The sequence below is a fragment of the Equus asinus genome, chromosome 3 (genome assembly GCF_041296235.1).
Source record: "Equus asinus isolate D_3611 breed Donkey chromosome 3, EquAss-T2T_v2, whole genome shotgun sequence".
Classification (NCBI taxonomy): domain Eukaryota; kingdom Metazoa; phylum Chordata; class Mammalia; order Perissodactyla; family Equidae; genus Equus; species Equus asinus.
In genome coordinates, this window is record NC_091792.1 from 119,547,918 (window position 1) to 119,568,868 (window position 20,951).

A 20,951-nucleotide genomic window follows, 5' to 3' on the forward strand; every position below is an offset into this window, starting at 1 on the left:
GAGATCTATAATACTAAAAAGAGTAGCATGAAAAACCCTTTATTTTTTTGAGATGGAAAGACCTGAACAAGTTTAAAAGTAGAAAGTAAGGACCCAAAGAAGGGAATGTATGGATGTGAAAGGAATGAATAACAGTGGTATGGCCCTGGTCCTAGAGAAGATAGAAAAGACACTGTTCAAGGTAGAGATAGAAGCATTAGCTTTAGAATGAGAAGCAAAACCTTTTTTTGAAATCAGAGTGAAGAATGAGAAGGAAGGACGGATAAAAATGGGGAAATCATGGAGTTGCTTATGTCAGAAGATTTGTTTTCTCTGTTAAGGACAAGGTGAGATCGTCTCCTGAAGATATTATTATGGACTAAATAAAATGTCATTGAAGACTTCTGTTCGAGAAAATAATGATTGTAAACTTACACAACTCTTATAATCTTATTTTATGTGATATCTTGTTCATTATGATAAATCACAAATATATCCTATTTTTTCTTTTATTTCAGCAAAAAATCAGTTAGAATTCTGTTGTCATATGCTTCGAGGAACAATAGACCCAAAGGAGCCGTCCACCTATGAATATGTGAAATTTATAGGAAATTTCAAATCTTTAAACAGTGGTGAGTTAAAATGCTTCTCTTACAATGTATTTTAACTTGGTATTCTTTTAAACTCTTAAAGATGTAGATATTTGAACATGAATAAAAACTAGATTTTCCTGGAGTAACTGAAGATTCATATTTCCTTATTGTTTTAGTATCCACTTCAGCACACAATGGTTTTGAAGGAACTATACAACGCACACACAGGCCTTCTTATGAAGATAGAGTTTGTTTTGTAGCTACTGTCAGATTAGCTACACCTCAGTTCATCAAGGTACGTTTCTAATTTTATTTCCAAAAGGAGATTTCACTTCACAGTGTGAGAACTATTTTTATGTAATTTTTTGTTGTTTCCAGAATGACTGAAACTTCCTGCAAACATTGAAGTAGTAATGGCCACTAGTTGTTAAATATACATGAGTATGGTAATTTTGAAACAAATAATGAGTTATCAAGGTATTTATTAAATTATATAACTAATTTTTAAGTATATATCCTTGCAGTTAACCGATGGCTATATATCACCATTGTCCTGCCTTTGTGCAAAATTTTAGGGTGCTGTTTTGTATAGTCCAGAATCTACATTAAAGGGGAAAGGCCAAAAGTCTAGTTTTAAAAGATCGTTTTTGAAATTTTCTTTGGAAATATATAAGTGGCTTTTTACTGCATATAATCTACCTTTTCATTTAAAAAATTCTATTAAATAATTTATTTTTATTTCCTGGCCCCAAGAAGTAGGTGATCAGTAGGAAAGTGGGGAAATGAAAGAGTTCAACCGTTAGAAAGTGTCTGGAAATAAGTCAGACTAAGATTTTAAATTTTAGAGAGACACAGTATTATAGGGCAAAGTACTGAACTAGAAGTTAGAGGATCTTAAACCAGTCTTGCTCTGCTTGTTTTGCTCTTAGGAAATAACAGCAGTGGCTAACATTTATTAAGTGCTTACTACATGCTGTATATTCTATGTGCATTATGTCATTTAATTCTTGTAACAAACCTATAAGATAGATGCTAGTATGATCCTATTTTGTATATAAGGAAACTGGTGCTTAGGGAAGTTAAGTTACTGGCTCAAAGTCACAGCTATTAAGTGGTAGAACTAGGATTGATTCTCAAAGCCCAAGCTCTTAATCACTACATTGGGCTATTGAAGGTTATTCAAGGACACAGAGGCAGAAGGAATACATTGTTGAGTTACTGTGTCAGGAATGGGCAGGGATGGTGGGAGACGACGCTTGAAAAGTAAGGAGAGGCCAGAAATGAAGTGTGTTTCTTTCTTTGTTGTGTCTTTCTCCATGCTGAAGAATTTAAACTTTATCTTAACAGAATGAGAAACTATTAAGGTTTTTAAGCAGGGAAGTTATAAAATCACATTAGAGTGTTAGTAAGGTAATTATGGCCAGCACAGAAGATGAATTGAAGGACAGGGAGACTTTTTGGGGGAGATGCTGTGGCAATAATGTGAGCTGATGATGGCAAGGGTCTAGAGTCTAAACTAAGACCCTGAAGATGCATGGGAGTGAATAGATTTTTTTAAAAACTTAGAAGGTAAAATTCACAGGATTTAGTAGTGCCCATTAAAATGGTGAAAGTGAAAATGAAAAAGTGTGTTGTGACTACCACATTTCTAGACTAATGGCACACAGCACAGGTATTGCCTCCATTAGTGAGATGGAAGACTCTGTAACTGGGTGTGAGGAGTTAAGGCAGTTAGTTCATTTTAGGACATACTGAGTTTTTAATGTGTAGGGACATCCATACAGTTGGAAATATAGAACTGTAATTCAGGAGAGAGATCTGAATTCAGAATTAGGGTTTATAGGCATGTGAGTGAATAGAGAAATGTGTAGAAGGAGAAGTACTCCCCCAGAAGCCTACATATATTTATTTACTTATCATTTAGTACTGTTATTCTTTAATACCAGAAAATAAAAATGTGTTAAAAAATTGTTCGGGAAAAAGTTATCTAATAATGACTTATAGCTAACAATATCTAGGATTGTTCTAAGGACACAGAAATGTATTTCTAAATTCTAATTATTAATTTATTTGTAGGAAATGTGCACTGTTGAAGAACCTAATGAAGAGTTTACATCTAGACATAGTTTAGAATGGAAGTTCCTATTTCTAGATCACAGGTAACTCTATTTTTAAGTTCCATAAAAAGTAATTGTCATATTATATAATTCTTGAAATTAATGGATTTCAAGGACAAACTTTTTCTAATCAGGACATTCAGATCCATTATCCATTTTTTCAGAAAATAAAAGTTCCCCCCCAAGTTGATTTCTAGTTGGAGTATTTCTTCTTATGGAAAAAGTTATAATATTAATTGTTTTATATGTAATTTAGGGCACCACCCATAATAGGATATTTGCCATTTGAAGTTCTGGGAACGTCAGGCTATGATTACTATCATGTGGATGACCTAGAAAATTTGGCAAAATGTCATGAGCACTGTAAGTAGATTTTGTTATTTCTGGTAATAATAACTATCTTTAATCATATAAATAACTGTTGTATTAATAGAAGGTGATAAAATACAAACTTATAACCATTTTTGTATTTTTGAAATATACAAGATTTTACTTTATGTGTATAACCAATCCAAGAGGAATCCTAGATCAAGTTTAAATTAAAGTTGTTCCTATTTTACATATTTCAGTTTGTAATAGGAAGTGCAGTTTTATAACAGGCATCTAATAAACCTTATTCTGAAGTCTATAAGCTCTACATCTGGAGTAAAAGAAGTAGATTCCTTTGAAAATTGTAATAGTATGCTAAACTATTAGAAGACTATTTTATACATTCTGATTTCTAGGCATGTAAGTCTGCCCAGGAGGTAGGTACACATTTAAAGAATCTCTTTTAGAAAGCTCATAGTGAGTGCTTAATGTTACCTGCTGTTATTTTTACTAGCAGCAGAAACATTATCACCTCATTGTGCCTGCACTCTTCTAAAACAGTTTATGTACATTATCTCCATTATTCATCACCACAGTTCTAGAAATTAGATACTATTATTATCTCCATGAGTAAACTGAGCACAGTAAGGCTAAGTAATTTACTCACAATCTCGTAACTCATTGGTGGCAGAGACAGGATTAGTCTAGACCTACCATTTTACCACATGCTGTTCCTGCTTTGTTTCAGAAGTTTGTTTTAATGATAGGTTTTATTTGCTTTTCTGATCCTCCTCCCCAAATCCTACCCTCTTGGGTGCCCTCTAAAGCTTCATTAGATATTTAAGATACTTTCATGATGTCTTAGGCTGGTCTAATAAACCCCTCTATATGAAAATAAAGCATGTTATATAATAGCATCAACTATATGGAAGATTTTCAGAGTAAAGTCATTTCAGCACAAAAGAAAACATAATTCACTCCAAGTGATATTGGCTCTATGCTCCATGATGTATTGAAAAGATCTGACACTTCTGTTAACTAGCTGGGTAATTTTGGACAAGCAATTTAAATTTTATAGACTTTCATTTCCTCATTAAAAGTGAGAGAGTGAGTGGGGGGCTGGCCCCGTGGCCGAGTGGTTAAGTTCGCGCGCTCCGCTGCAGGCGGCCCAGTGTTTCGTTGGTTCGAATCCTGGGCGCGGACATGGCACTGCTCATCAGACCACGCTGAGGCAGCGTCCCACATGCCACAACTAGAAGAACCCACAACGAAGAATACACAACTATGTACCGGGGGGGCTTTGGGGAGAAAAGGAAAAAATAAAATCTTTAAAAAAAATAAAAAAATAAAAAAAAAGTGAGAGAGTGAGATTCCTGACCAGCATTTCCTAAGGTTTGTTCCACTAAATACCCGTCCATTAAAAACAGATTTTGTGGTCAAGGAAGACTGAGAAACACTTCATAATCAATCCCCACCCCTGTTCTCCCAGACTCTTGACATGCGTTAGCATACTCAAGGTTTTGAGAAGACTAAATAAACATATTTAACAAAGTTTCCCAAATTAATTTAACCACAAAACCTACTTTTTGCTTAATCTCTGTCAAAAGGCTTCAGAACTTACAATCTACAGAGAATATTTTGAGAAATACTGTACTAATCAGTTCTTCACTCAATTAAGTTATTCTCATTTTGGTTTGTTAAGGTGTAGAATTAAATCCCTCAAAGATGCTGTACATGCCAGGGTACCCATGGGAAGAAAACTCAGGGGTGATTGCTTACCGCTATTATCTTCAGTAAATCTTGGCAGGAGGAAGTCAATAGTGAATAAGCTTGAGTATTTGAAAATGTGTTTTGTATGAAAGTATCTAAGACCAGCAATAACAGGCTATAAATTGGGCACTGTGGAAGGTGTGTTCATTGCTTGGGACCTTAAGCTGTCTCTGCAGAATAGCATTTTCCTATAATTGATATATGTGTTATTGAAAAGCCAGAAGAATAATTATATATATAAATTTAGATGTAAATGATAACTTTGGCTAAAAAACAGATTCATAACTAATAGTATGAATCAAAAAACATTTTTCTCTTTTCTTCTTAGTAATGCAATACGGGAAAGGCAAATCATGTTATTATAGGTTCCTGACCAAAGGACAACAGTGGATTTGGCTTCAGACTCATTATTATATCACTTATCATCAGTGGAATTCAAGGCCAGAGTTTATTGTTTGTACTCACACCGTAGTAAGGTAGTAATTCTTTTATAGAGTTTCTGAATTATAGAAACATTCATAGTGGTTTCCGCAACGTAATTTTTATGCATGACTTTTTAATGAACTACAAAGTGATTTTATTCCCCATTTTTGATATATATTTTCAATATAATATTAAATTTGCTTACAAGCATTATATAGAAATAGAATACAGGGATATATAGATATGTAATTCTTGACATAAATTTTATGGTTTAGAGCAAAGTTGTAACTATCTTTCATGTACCAAAGTCAATCATGTAAAAGGAAAACTGGAGTACATAAGCATACTCTTCCTTTATTTAATTCCTCTTAGTTTAAGTACTTTGTAGTTATGGATCATTTACAGTAGCATAAAACACTTTTGAGATAATTAGAAAAATGCAATTTGAATTAATATAGTACACTATAGATATGTTTTACATTTGTGTAGCATATAGAAAATAGTCTGAAACTAGTGATGAATAAGACACGTAACCAACACTGAATGATTGCACCTCTGCAGTATTTTAAATGAATGATGAAACACTAAAATTCTGTTCTATTTGTAGTTATGCAGAAGTTAGGGCTGAAAGACGACGAGAACTTGGCATTGAAGAGTCTCTTCCTGAGACAGCTGCTGACAAAGTATGTATCTTACAGTTTTTAAAAAATTATTTAATTTCTTCCCAATGAAAGACAAGGCTCAGTAATTTACAGGAAAATTAGTTTTCAAATATTTCATTTCTTCACTTGTGACAAGGTTATAATTATACTTTACTGTTTATTTTTATTTTAAATTTAATATTTTAAACCTTCATCTGCTTCTAAAAAGAGATTTGAAGGGCCTGCTATTTAGTGATAATTGGGTGAGAGACATGTATGATCTCAGATTTAAATTACCATTTATTAATTGCCTAGGATGTGATAGACTCTGGCTAGAGTCTTTATATAAATTATGAAATGTCATTTATTCTTCAGACATTGTTATCTGGTAGGTAATATCCCCACTTTGAAAATACTGAAACTGAGGTTTTAAGAGGGTGCAAAAAACCTCCCCTAAAGACACATGGCTGGAAACTCTGGTTTCTCTTTTCATTCCATCAGGTAGAAGTGTAGTGTATTAGTTATCTATTGCTGTGTAACAAAACTTGGTGTAAAGTAACACACATTTATGATCTCAAAGTTTCTGTGGGTCAAGGATCCAGGCACAGTTTAGTTGGGCCCTCTGCTTCAGAATTGGTCATGAGGCTACAGTCAAAGTGTCAGCCCAGGGTCTCTCACAGGCTGAAATCAAGGTGTCAGTGGGGGTCATAGTCATCTCAAGGTTCAGCTAGGGCAGAAGCTATTTCCAAGCTGGCTCAGTGGTTTTTAGAAGGATAAGGTTCCTCTTGGGCAGTTGGACTAAGGGCCTTTAGTTCCTTGCTGACTGATTGCCAGAGGCAACCCTCAGTTTCCAGGTGGCCCTTTCCATCAGAGCAAGTATGGAAGAAGATCCAGGGAGAGAAAAAAACCAGCAAGATGAAAGCCAGGGTCTTTTGTAACCTAATCGCAGAGTGGTATCCCATCACTGTTGTCTGTTCTTTTTATTAGAAGCAAATCATTAGGTCCAGCCTACACTAAAGGGGAGGGATTATATAAGGTTATGAATAGCACGAGGTGGAAATCATTGTAAGCCATGTTAGAAGTTGCCTATAACAGGTATTTTTGACATATGGAGAATAAGTGGAATGAGAAGAGTCAATCTATTAAAAAGTGAGTTAAGTAGGCAGCATGCCAAGGGACAATATGGGAGGTATTGTTCAGTCATTCAACAAACCTTAAGTACCTTCCATGTGCCAGGAAGTACTGGATATGGCTCTAGATGCTGAGAATACAGCAGTGAATAACACAGGCAAATTCTCTACTCTCATGGATCCTATGTGAAAGAGTTTTCCCAAAGAGGCTTTGTATGATTAGAGGAAGAAGATCCAGTATGTTTTAGTAAAAGAAATTTTCTGAGAAAAATGCTTAAATCTAGGGTTCCTTGAAATGAGGACGATTATAGAAACTGAAGTATATAGAGATTGTTGCTCCTTGCTGCTTTTTCCCTCATGCCGGTATCTAGTCCTACTAAATTTAACTAGCCCTACTTCCAAAATATACTCCAACTATGTCCACTTTCTCGCCATGTTTACTATTACCACTGTGATCCTCTTGGAGTTTAGGAAAGAGGTCCCATTGAGATATATTTTTGAGAAACTTCAGTGTGTAGATGGTTTTAAAGTCATGAATCTAAGTGTGATCACCAAGGGAATGAGTGTAGAGAGAGAAAATGAGCAATGACTAAGCAGTGGGGCACTCCAACATTGAGAGATTAGGGAGAACCAATCACAGAGGAGACCAAGGGGAAATATCCAGTGAAGCAGGAATAAAACCAGGAAACTAAGCTGTCCTAGAAGCCAAGAAAAGAAAGTGTATTAGTGAGGAGTGAATAGTCAGCTTTGTCAGATTAAGCTGAAATAGGTTAAATAGACAAGCACTGAGAATTGAGCACTAGGTTTAACAACATCTAGTCATTGATCAGGAAGAACAGATTGGGTGGAATAGTAATATGGATGAAAGCCTGATTAGAGTGGGTTTAAAAGAGAATTTTCTGGGACAAGGGGAATTAGAGATAGTGAATAAGGAGAGGTTTTACTACAAAGAGGAGAGAAATGGGGCAGTATTAGGAAGAAGTGGACTTAAAAGAAGTTTTTGCTTTTTAAGGTGGGAGAAATAATAGCATGTTTGTATACTGGTGAGAATGGTCTTATGGAGAGAGAAAAATTGGTGATAGGAGAGAGAGAGGTAGAAATGCTAGCACAACGTTCTTAAGTAGGTGAGAGAAGATGAGATCTAGTCCATAAGTGGGCAGATTGGGTTTAAGGGGGACAGATTATTCAGCTATACAGCAGGAGCTGGCAACTGTAGCCTTTAGGCCAGATCTGGCCCTCTGCCTAGTTTTGTAACACCCACAAGCTACAAATGTTTTTTACATGTTTTTTTTTCTTTACAGATTGGCACCTGAGCTAGCATCTGTTGCCAATCTTCTTTGGTTTTTTGTTTTCCTTCTTACCCTGAAAGCCCCCCAGTACATAGTTGTATATTCTTAGTTTTAGGTCCTTCTGGTTGTGCTATGTGGAAAGCCACCTCAACGTGGCTTGATGAGCGGTGCCAGTGCCACACCCAGGATCTCAACTGGTGAAACCCTGGGCCGCCGAAGCAGAGCATGCGAACTTAACCACTCGGTCACAGGGCCAGCCCCCTTACATGTTTTTAAGTGATTAAAAAAAAAAAGAAGAAGAATAGTGTTTTGTGACACATGAAAATTATATCAAATTCCACAGCCCCACTCAATTGTTTATATACTGTTGCCAATGGCTGCTTTTGTGCTACAACAGCAGAGTTGCATAGTTGGAACAGAGACTGTATGGCCCACAAAGCCTAAAAGTTTGCTGATCCCTGATCTGTAGTAACAGGAAGAAAAGTAGAATATGTGAGTACGGATGCTGGTAGGTAAGTTGATGGAGTGGTGGGAGCTTGTAGCAGTACTCTTCACTAAAATAGGAACAGAGTTACCAGCTAAGAGTGAGGTTAGGAGAGGAGCTGTTGGAGGTTTGAGAAGAGAGGAAAAGGCATTAAATGGTTTTCTAGGACAGCAGGAAAGTGAACGGACAGAGAATTTTAGTCTGTTTGGCAGGCAGAATTAAGGAACCACTTGAGGTTCTTGGTCATTAATTTAGAGAGAGAACAGTCATCATATTGTGTTTCTTCAACCATGGTCAGCTATGCAGGAAAAGATGTAGAACAGGTTAAAAATTGGGTTTAACCAGCTTTGGGATTTTTCTAAGGGAGTGTGGTGAAGGGAACTAGGAGCAAGGGAGTTGATGATACATGCAAGGCCGTGGTTATGATGATTAATCATGAATTTAAGCTGGGTAAAGAGGGGAGAGAAAACAAAGTAAGAGAGTGATTGTGAAAATATGGTAGAATAAATGTATTTTAGGCTCCACCAAAGGATTACTGGAGTTGAGATATTAAAGAGAATGAGTAGGAAATATGGAAAATGGTCGTCAAAGAATAGGATGTTTGAAATTTAGATAATGGAAGGTTTATTCTTGTTGGTAATGACTGTGGTCTTACCACAGTCTCACAGTCTACGGTATGAATATATGAATATTGATAATCTTGGAATTAAGAATTATTGAGGGTAATACTGAGCCAGAAGTGAAAATTTTAATTCAGGTACTTAGGAGTGACCACACGGTCAGTGGATGACTGCAACAATGAGAGAGAGTGAGTTACATGGCGTAGTAATGTGAGATTCAAAGCTGTGAGTTTTAGGAAAAGAAGAAGGGAAAATTTTCTGAAAAGAGCAGTAGGAGTACTTCTATTTCACCTTCAGAGCAGAGGTCTGAGGGTTGTGAGAGAGAAAACAGCCACCACTTGAGACCTACAAGGAAAATTGTATCCTCCAGGGAGATCTGGGTTTTAGTTAGAACAAGCCAGTGAAGGAATGCTCAGAGATGAGGTTGAGAATACAGAACATTTTGCTGATTTTGGATACTCAAGGCAGGCAGAAGGTTTCAGGAGCTGGGAGGCAGTGGGAGATGGAGACAAAAATAGAGGGTGTGAAGAGCAGTGAGAGTGCAGGACATAAGGCCTTGTGTCACATCACCCTTTTTTTTCCCTTTATGGTATGAGTAACTTTGAAATCATATTGTTTATTTATGTGTGTGTATGTATGTGTACTCATGCTCCCCCTTCTCTGTAGCTTCCTAGAATAAGAACAGGGAATTGTTTCTCATTCACTGCTGCATGTGGAAGGCCTGTGATAGGCCCTCTCCTTGACACTTCCCTCTATCATAATGAGGAGGAAAGGGAAGATGAGTATATTGGTATACCTGGTGTATTAGCAGGTAGAGTTATAAATTTGGCAGTGGCAAGTATTCTCATCTATATAAGGCGAGTCTATCAGTTCAGAGAGGAGACAGAAGTTTCAGAACAGTGGGAAAGATAGAGAATAATTGTGAAGAGTAAGAAAGTGAGCCTGCCCAAAAAACTTAATGTTTCTGCCTAGTGCTGAGTGTCCATTTTAGTTTGGTGATCATTTTTGGTTGACCATAATTGTTGCCAAAGGAAAATTTGAGAAGTGAGCTGGAAGGATGGGATAGGAAAGTATGGTTTAAAGTGGGATTCAGTTTGTGCTTTTAGAGGTGCTACAGTATCTGGTAATGACAGGTGTAGAGATGGAATGATTGAGGTAGAGTGGAGGAGAAAGGTTTATTAGAGATGAGGAGTTCCTAGAAAGCTGAGAGGCCAGGACAGGATATTGGATGAGTCATCCATATAGATATTGAAGTTCTGGAGAAAGGTCAGAGGTGGAGGGAAGAGGGAGATTTTCAGCAGTCCAATGCTGAGTCCCAAAGATGCTTACAGTACTTTGTCTGTAAACTAAAATGTCATCTTTATTCTGTTTCTTTTTTTTCCTATACTTTCTTTTTTTTTACTGTGGTGAAATACGAAATAACATTTACCACTTTTACCAATTTTAATTGTACAATTCAGTGGCATTAAATACATCCACACTGTTATGCAACCATCACCACCATCCATCACCAAAATTTTTTCATCTTCCCAAACTGAAACTCTATACCATTAAACAGTAACTCCCCATTCCCTCCTTCCTCCAGCCCCTGGCAGCTACCAATCTACTTTCTGACTCTATGAATTTGACCCTATAGGTATTGCATATAAATGGAATCATACAGTATTTTTCCTATTGTAACTGGCTTATTTCACTTGGCATAATGTCCTCAAGTTTCGTCCATGTTGTAGCATGAGTCAGAATTTCCTTCCTTTTTAAGGCTGAATAATCTTTCATTGTATGTATATGCCACGTGTTGTTTATCCATTCATCTGTTGATAGACACTTGGGTTGCATTTATCTTTTGGCTATTGTGAATAATGGTGCTATGAACATGTATGTACAAATACCTGTTTGAGTCCCCGCTTTCAATTCTTTTGAGTACATACCCAGAAATGGAATTGTTGGATCATATGGGAATTCTATGTATTTAATTTTTTGAGGAAGTGTCATACTGTTTTCTATAGTAGCTGCACTATTTTACATTCCCATTAATAGTGCACGAGGGTTCCAATTTTTCCATATCCTTGCCAACACTGGTTATTGTCTATTTTTTTTTTGATAATTGCCATCCTGATGGGTGTGAAGTGCTATTTCATTGTGCTTTTGATTTGCATTTCCCTAATGATTAGTGATGTTGAGCATCTTTTCATGTGTTTATTGACCATTTATCTATCTTCTTTGGAGAAATATCTATGTAAGACCTTTGTCCGTTTTTTAATTGAATTTTTTAATTTATTTTTTATTTTTTTTGCTGTTGAGTTTTATGAGTTCTTCATACTGGGTATTAATTCTTTATCAGATAAATGATTTGCAAATGTTTTCTCCCTTCAGTGGGTTGCCTTCCTACTCTGTTCATAGTGTCCTTTGATGCACTTTTGTTGCCTGTGCTTTTAGTGTTATATCCACGAATTCATTGCTCAATCCACTGTCATAAAGCTTCTCCCCTTTTCTTCTATAAGTCTTATAGTTTTAGCTCTTATGTTTACGTCTTTGAAACATTTTGAGTTAATTTTTATGTATGGTATAAGGTAAGAGTCCAACATCATTCTTTTGCATCTCGTTTCTTTAAATAGAGAATGAAGCCAAAACTTTGTTGCTATAGAAAATAAATGTTCATTTCTTTACCTACTATTACACGGGTACCTTTGCCTTGTTGTGGGTAAAAATTTGATTTGGGGGAGGAGGGGTAAGCAAACAGTATTGCTAATTTGGGATCTCTGAACTGAACCACAAGAAAACATTTATTTTACTCTGTCTCCTTAGGGCCAAGATTCTGGGTCTGATAATCGTATAAACACAGTCAGTCTCAAGGAGGCATTGGAAAGATTTGATCACAGCCCAACCCCTTCTGCTTCCTCCCGGAGTTCAAGAAAATCATCTCACACAGCAGTCTCGGACCCTTCCTGTGAGTACTGTAGCTTGAAAGCAGACTTCTTTAGAGAGAGTGCTTCTAAATTGTGTTACTGGTACCAGCATTTTTCATTACAGGCTGCTTTAAAATGATAAGTTTTTACATTTCTGAAATATATTAACCTTTACAGTGAGCAAGAAGCCCATTGCTCACATTTAGTAAAGAATTAAGTTTATGAAGTAGCCTATAAAATATGTAGGTAGTAATGTTGGTATTAAGTTTTTTATCATCCCTCAAAAAGAAAGCAAAACTATTTTTTTCTTTTCTACTGGTAGAGCCAGTAAGTGTTCCTTAAGCTTGCTTTTTGAAAGGTATTTTTTAGTGCCTTGTCTTTATGAAAACTCGCATAATTGTCATTTAAATTAGTAAACTTTTTTTTTTTTAAAGAGTTTAGCACTTTTATTTCTTAGGATATTAAAACTATATATAATAAGGAAAAAGGGGGTTGTTTGAACTGCTCAGCATCTGGGTAGAACATCAAAGAGGTTAAACACAGAAGTTCTAAAATCTTAGGAAGGAAATTTTCCCGTTAGAGCTATTTCTCTTTTTAAAAACATTTTATTTAGTTGTTAAGGACACTTAAAATGAGATCTGTCCTCTTGAATTTTTAAGTGTATAACACTTGATTGTTGACTGCACAGCAGATCTCTAGAGCCTATTCATAGTGCTTAACTGAAACTTCATGCCCATTGATTAGTTAACTCCCTATTTCCCCCTCCCCCAAGCCCTTTGATTCAATGAATTTGACTATTTTACCTCATATAATGGAGTCATGCAGTACTTGTCTTTCTACCATTGGCTTATTTCACCCAGCATAATGTCTTAAGGGTTCATCCATGTTGTTGCATTTTGCAGAATTTCCTTCTTTTTTAAGGTTGAATATAGATGTATTCCATTGTATGTATATACCACATTTTGTTTATCCATTCATCTGTCAATAGACATTTAGATTATTTCCACATCTTGGCTGTTGTGAATAGTGCTGCAGTGAACACAAGAGTGCTAATATCTCTTCGAGATCCTGATTTTAATTCTTTTGGATAAACACCCAGAAGTGGGATTCCTGGATCATATATGGTAGTTCTATGTTTAATTTTTTTGAGAAACCTCCATACTGTTTTCCACAGTGGCTGCACCATTTTGCATCCCCACCAAGAGTGTGCAAGGATTCCAGTTTCTCTACATTCTTGCCAATACTTACTTTTTGGTTTTTTGGTAATAGCCATCCTGACAGCTATGAGGAGATATCTCATTGTGGTTTTGATTTGCATTTCCATGATGATTAGTGACTTTGAGCATTTTTTCATATACCGCTTGGCCATTTGTATGTCTTCTTTTGAAAAATGTCTATTCAAGTTCTAAGGCCATTTTTTAATTGAGTTATTAGGTTTTTTACTATTGAGTTATAGACATAGTAAACATTTTTATGTTTCAAGTTTTCCTATTTCAAATATTTTCTTTATCTTAAAAAAGAAATAATTAAAATGAATCATCTTATTGTCACAGACTTCACTTTTATTGAATGATTCAGAAAAATTTTCATCGAAATGCATTTTGAGACTAATCTTTGAAAACTGTATTTTATAAAGTACTAATGCTATTCTGTTTTTGTTGACTAATCTCAGCAACACCAACAAAGATCCCAACGGATACTAGCACTCCTCCCAGACAGCATTTACCAGCTCATGAAAAGATGGCACAAAGGAGGTCATCATTTAGTAGTCAGGTAAACTTTTTTAGTTAGTATTCTTTTGAATAAAGATATAGTAAAAGGGGAAAAAATCATCTAAATCTTCAGAAATTCATTGATTCATTATCCCTTTCTATAAAGATCAAAGTAGTTGTTGATAACACTCAAGATCTTTCCTTTTTTGAGAATTAGTTGTCAACATATCAATCCTTTTGATTGTCTCTCAGGTAAAATGTCAGATTTTTTTTCACTTATGAAAAGCTGGTAATTTAGAGCTATTTTATATCTAATTTCAAATGCTAATCACTTTCAGTTAAGTCCAGTCAGCTTTTATTTGAGAGCCCACGCAAGGTAATGTGGCAGAAACCTTGGAAAATAAAAAGATAAATAGTGTTTATCTATGAACTGATGTTTCCAGTGTAGAAAGGGAGAAGTGCCTGTGCTCAGCTTGAAAAGTCTGAGGCAGATTGTAATCCAGTTATAAAGATACCATGGTGATAATTTTGGTGGAAGTTCTCATGTATGGGAACAATCATTACTCCAGTGTTATTTTTTATTTTGCTTCTAGTCCATAAATTCCCAGTCTGTTGGTCAGTCATTGACACAGCCAGTGATGTCTCAAGCTGCAAATTTACCAATTCCACAAGGCATGTCCCAGGTATTTTTTGTTTGTTTGTTTCAGTTGAGTATTTTAAAATAAATTGTTTTTAAGCTAATGTAGATTTTTAAAAATATATACTTATAGATGCAGTAACTCTCAACAGTGGGCATTTAGAATATATGGGGATATTTTTGATTGTCAATAATTGTGGGGTACCACTAGCCCATAGTAGGCAAGGACAAGAGATGCTAATTGTCTTTCCGAATGCATGACAGTTTTGTACAACAAAGAATTGTCCTGCTTAATATGCTGTAACACCCCTATTGAGAAACACTATAGACAGAAAGATATTAAAGATGAAATATAGGTGTTTATTTTGTTCTTCCTATGGATATTGGAAGAATTGAGTAATTTTATTCATATATTCATTCATATATTGAGTTTCTTGTTAGATATTGCTGGTGCTGGCAGTATAAATATTTAATATCTATACTAAAAGATTTTATTACATCTAGGGGGAATGACAGATAACTACAATACAATATTATGTAGTCTGTGCTCAAGGTGTATAGGTTGATATGTAAGAACATTACATGGGCCCTTAGTGCAGCCTGAGAAAGTGAAGGATTGAAAGAATTGTTGCTTGAGCTGAGTCCCAAAGGAGGCCTAAATATAGAAATTAGCAACACAAAGGAGAGATAATACAAAAATGACACAAAGTTACTTTTGATCATAACTTCCAAACCTGTAACTTATGACTCTGTACTCATTCAGTGCCTCAAACACGTTAAAAATACTACTAAGTAGTGGTAAAAATAATCCAAAATTTTCTGACTGTTTTGTTTGGCATTAAATATACCTTGACTTAACAGTATCTTAATTTCAAATAATGTTAGTTAACAGTGGGTAAAAAAAATCTTTTTCTAAAAATACCTTTATCTTATATAGTTATTATTTAAATTATACATATATAATTATAGCTGTTATATGACACTTGAACAAATATGCTCTACATTACCTAAATGTCAAAATCTTGCAACATATGATCATGTAAGGTGTTTATGACAGCACAGTATTACTAAATATTATCTGTAACTGCCATAGTTTTTATCAGCATTGAGTCCTCAAATGCTTTTTATTCTGAAGGTTAACAGAATTTTTATGCAAATATTTAGACATACTTTCAATATTATTAATTTATTAGTTTCAAGATACTGAGTAAGCATATCTTAACATTTTAAAGGGATATTTTCATGCAATAAATAATATCTACTATGTTAATAAGTATTTAAATCTCATTTCATTCAGTGATAAAGCCAAACACTTTGCCTCTTAGGTCTGTGACTTTATTTCCTGTCATTCTGCCTTCTGTGTTTGCTTCTATTTTCTTATTTGTACTTAACAGAAATCCTTTAAGTGGTGACAATGTAATGTTTACCTGAAGGTATAAATAACTTTAGTTAGGATAAAATATATTTGTATGACATCAATATAACATTTTGAATAATATAAAAAAGTGAAGGCAAATGACAGCATCTTGGTGGAGTGAGCTCTCCCTGTGAACTCTCCCCTCCACAATACAATGAAAAGAACATTCATATTCCAACAGAGGACATCCACAGAACACAAAAGATGTCTTAGAGACCCACACAGCCATACATTGGAAGGTGGAGGTGCTGGAACTGCCCTCAGAGGAGGTGGAACAGGCCTAGGGGAAAGTCCCCTACTGAGGTGACTATCATGGGAGTGACTTCATCAAGCCAACACCCTAGGAGAACAGATAGCGAGGACATAGAAATAAGCCCCCAAGAACACGTAGGAGAAAGAAAGCACCCCTCCTCCCACCTGCCCCAGCACCCAACTCCAGCACCTGAGCAGAATGCAGAGGGCTCAGAACATACAGCTCTTGAACCCCACCCAGTGGTGGTAGGTGGAAACGGCAATCAAATAATACCACAATGTGGAAGAACAAAGCCATGCCCTCTAGCAGTATCAAAAATTATATTAAATCTCCAGCCCAGAAGGAAAATGACAAGTACTCAGAAATCAATCCTGAAGACACAGAAATATATAATCTAAATGACGGAGACTTCAAAATAGCTTTCATAAAAAAACTCAACGAGTTAAAAGAGAATGTAGAGAAACACGTCAGTGAGTTCAGGAGCTACTTCACAAAAGAGATTAAAGCTATAAAGAATTAGAACCAATCAGAAATATTGGAGATGAAAGACACAATGGATGAGATAAAACAAAATATGGATTCCCTAAATTCTAGAGCTGATATCATTGAGGAACGAATCAGTCTAATTGAGGACAGATGTTGAAATGTTCCAGGTAGACGAGGAGAGAGGACTAAGACTAAAAAGAAATTAAGAAAGTCTCTGAGAAATATCCAACTCAATTAGGAAATGTAACATAGGAATTATAGGTATTCAAGAGGGAGAAGATAAGGAGAATGGAGCAGAAACCTTGTTCAAAGAAATAAGAGCAGAGAACTTCCCACACCTGGGGAAGGAGATGGAAATCCACATGAGAGAGGCAGGTTTCCTAATTATGTCAATGTAAAAAGACCTAGTACAAGGCATATAGCAGTGAAACTGGCAAAAGTGAATGACAAAGAAAGAATACTAAGGGAAGCACGGCAGGAGAAAATAACCTACAAAGGAACTCTTATCAGGCTCTGAGTGGATTTCTCTGCAGAAAGCTTACAGGCTAGGAGAGACTGGAATGACATATTCAAACCTTTGAAGGACAAAAACTTTCAGCCCAGAATACTCTATCCAGTGAAAATAATCCTTCAGATATGAGGAGAAATAAAAACTTTCCCAGATAGATAAAAGCTAAGAGAGTTTGTAGCTACAAAACCATGCCTACAAGAAATCCTCAAGAAGGCCCTCATACCTGAAAAAAAAAAAAAGGAAGAAAGGGGTTACAAAGTACAGAATAAGGATATAAATAGGTAGACAAAATCAAAAAATCGTAGCTGTACTTCAGAACAGGTTAGCAAATACTCAAGTATAACACTAAAGATAAAGGGAAGGAAAAAACAAAGATAATCTTGTCATTTTAACCACAAACTCACAACACAACATGGAGTAAGAGGTAACCAAAACAACATAGAAGAGGAAGAGGAGGGGACTGAATTAGTTTAATATAAGGAAATAAGAGGCCATCAGAAAATGGGTTATCTTATCTACTAGATTTTGCATACAAACCTCATGGTAACCACTAAATAAAAAAGCAGAACAGAGACACAAATAATAAATAAGGAGAAAACTAAGAAACCCCGCATAAAGAACTATGTAACCCAATTGGTAGGCTGAAATACATGGGACGCGAAACACAGGAAATGCAGGAGAATTGGAAAACAAGTGATAAAATGGCAGCATTAAGCCCTCATATATCAATAATCACCCTAAATGTAAATAGATTGAATTCTCCAATAAAAAGACACAGAGTGGTGAGATGGATTAAAGAACAAGACCCAACAATATGCTGCCTCCAGGAAACAAATCTTGGCTCCAATGACAAACAGAGGCTCAGAGTGAAGAGATGGAAGACGATGCTCCAAGCTAATGGCAAACAAAAGAAAGCAGGTGTTATAATACTTTTATCAAAGTAGACTTCAAGATAAGAGAGATGAAGAGAGACAAAGGGGCAGTATGTAATGATCAAAGGCACACTTCACCAAGAAGAAATAACACTTATAAATATCTATGCACCCAATACAGGAGCACCAAAGTACATAAAACAACTATTAACAACCTAAAAGGAGATATTAACAATAACACAATAATAGTAGGAGACCTCAGCACTCCACTCATATCAATGGATAGATTATCCAGACAGAAAGTCAACAAGGAAACAGTGGAATTAAATGAAAACCTAGACCAGTTGGACTTAATAGACATATATAGAACATTCCATCCAAAAACAGCAGAATACACATTCTTCTCAAGTGTGCATGGAACAGTATCAAGGGTAGACCATATGTTGGGAAACAAGGCAAGCCTCAATAAATTTAAGAAGATTGAAATAATAACAAGCATCTTTTCCAACTACAAGGCTATAAAGCTAGAAATTAATTACAAGAAAAAAGCTGAGAAAGGGACAAAGATGTGGAGACTAAACAACATGCTGTTGAACAACCAATGGATCATTGAAGAAATTAAAGGATAAGTCAAAAAATATCTGGAGACAAATGAAAATGTAAACATATCATACCAACTCATATGGGATGCAGCAAAAGCGGTACTAAGAGGGAAATTCATCACAATACAGGCTCCCTGTAACAAACAAGAAAAATCCCAAATAAAGAATCTCTAACTACACCTAACTGAATTAGAAAAAGAAAGACAAACAAAGCCCAAAGTCAGCAGAAGGAGAGAAATAAAAATCAGAGCAGAAATAAATGCAATTGAAACAAAAAAGGCAGTAGAAAGGATCAATGCAACAAAGAGCTGGTTCATTGAAAAGATACACAAAAGTGACAAACCCCCAGCCAGACTTACAAAGAAAAAAAGAGAGAAAGCTCAGATAAATAAAATTAGAAGTGAAAGAGGAGAGATTACAATGGATACCACAGAAATACAAAGGATTATAAGAGAATACTACAGAAAGCTATATGCCAACAAAATGGACAATCTCTAAGAAATGGATAAATTGTTAGACTCTTAGAACCTCCCAAAGCTGAATCAAGAAGAAGTAGATAATCTGAATAGGCCAATCACAAGTAAAGAGATTGAAACAATAATCAAAAAATCCCTAAAAATAAAAGTCCAGGACCAGATGGCTACCCTGGAGAATTCTACCAAACTTTCAAAGAGCATTTAATACTTATCCTTCTTAAGCTATTCCAAAAAGTTAGGGAAGATGGAATGCTTCCTAAGACATTGTATGAGGGCAACATCACTCTGATACCAAAGCCTGACAATGACAACACAAAAAAGGAAAACTACAGGCCAATATTGCTGGTGAACATAGATGCAGAAGTCCTCAACAAAATATTGGCAACCTGAATACAGCAATACATCAAAAAGATCATACATCATGATTAAGTGGGATTTATACCAGGGACACAGGGATGGTTCAACATTTGCAAATCAATCAGTGTGATATACGACATTAACAAAATGAGGAATAAAAACCACATGATCATCTCAGTAGATACAGAGCAAGGATTTGACAAGAGCCAACATCCATTTATGATAAAAACTCTTTAACAAAATGGGACTAGAAGGAAATTACCTCAACATAATAAAGGGCAAATGTGACAAACCCACAGCCAACATCATACTCAACGGGGAAAAACTAAATCCATCCCTCATAACAGGAACAACACAAGTGTGCTCACTGTCACCACTCTTATGCAACAGAGTACTGGAGGTTTGGGCCAGAGCAGAACTTACAGAAAGAGAACTCAAGAATACAATCCCATTTACAGTTGCAACAAAAAGAGTAAAATATTTAGGAATAAATTTAACCAAGGATGTAAAGGACTTATACAATGAAAACTATAAGACATTATTGAAGAAAATAGATGACGACATAAAGAAATGGAAAGATATTCCATGCACATGGATTGGAAGAATAAACATGTTGAAAAGTCCATACTACCTAAAGCAATCTACAGATTCAATGCAATCCCAATCAGAATTCCAATAACATTCTTCACGGAAATAGAACAGAGAATCCTAAAATTCGTAAGGGGCAACAAAAGACCCCAAATAGCTAAAGCAATCCTGAGAAAAAAGAACAAAACTGGAGGCATCACAATCTCTGACTTCAAAATGTCCTACAAAGCCATAGCAGTCAAAACAGCATGGTACTGGCACAAAAACAGACACACAGATCAATGGAGCAGAACGTGAAAGCCCAGAAATAAAACCACATATCTACAGACACCTAATCTTTGACAAAGCTGCCAAGAACATACAATGAGGAAAAGATAGTCTCTTCAATAAATGGTGTTGGGAAATCTGGACAACCACTTGCAAAAGATTGAAAGTAGACCATTATCTCACGCCATACACAAAAGTAAACTCAAAATGGATCAAAGGCTTGAAGATAAGACCTGAAACCATAAAATTCCTGGAGGATAATAGAGGTCGTATGCTCTTTGACATCGAACGTAAAAGGATCTTTTGGAATACCATGTCTTCTCAGGCAAGGGAAACAAAAGAAAAAATAAACAAGTGGGACTTCATCAGACTAAAGAGCTTCTGCAAAGCAAAGGAAACCAGGAACAAAACAAAAAGAACCCACCAACTGGGAGAAAATATTTGCAAACCATATATCTGATAAGGGGTTAACCTCCAAAATACATAAAGAACTCACACAACTCAACAACAAA

At 35.7% G+C, this 20,951-nt stretch overlaps 1 protein-coding gene across 48 annotated transcripts in view; it reads left to right on the forward strand.

Moving 5' to 3' along the window:
* The window catches only part of CLOCK (clock circadian regulator), a 123,258-nt gene that overhangs the window by 81,352 nt on the left and 20,955 nt on the right, over positions 1-20,951 (forward strand). For all 48 annotated transcript variants that reach the window (XM_070505847.1, XM_044766005.2, XM_044766003.2 and 45 more), the window contains 9 exons: positions 498-611; positions 749-867; positions 2,649-2,731; positions 2,946-3,052; positions 5,097-5,244; positions 5,799-5,874; positions 12,161-12,302; positions 13,934-14,034; positions 14,567-14,656. In XM_070505847.1, the coding sequence (XP_070361948.1) occupies positions 498-611; positions 749-867; positions 2,649-2,731; positions 2,946-3,052; positions 5,097-5,244; positions 5,799-5,874; positions 12,161-12,302; positions 13,934-14,034; positions 14,567-14,656 (980 nt within the window). The remainder of the gene's footprint in view (positions 1-497; positions 612-748; positions 868-2,648; positions 2,732-2,945; positions 3,053-5,096; positions 5,245-5,798; positions 5,875-12,160; positions 12,303-13,933; positions 14,035-14,566; positions 14,657-20,951) is intronic.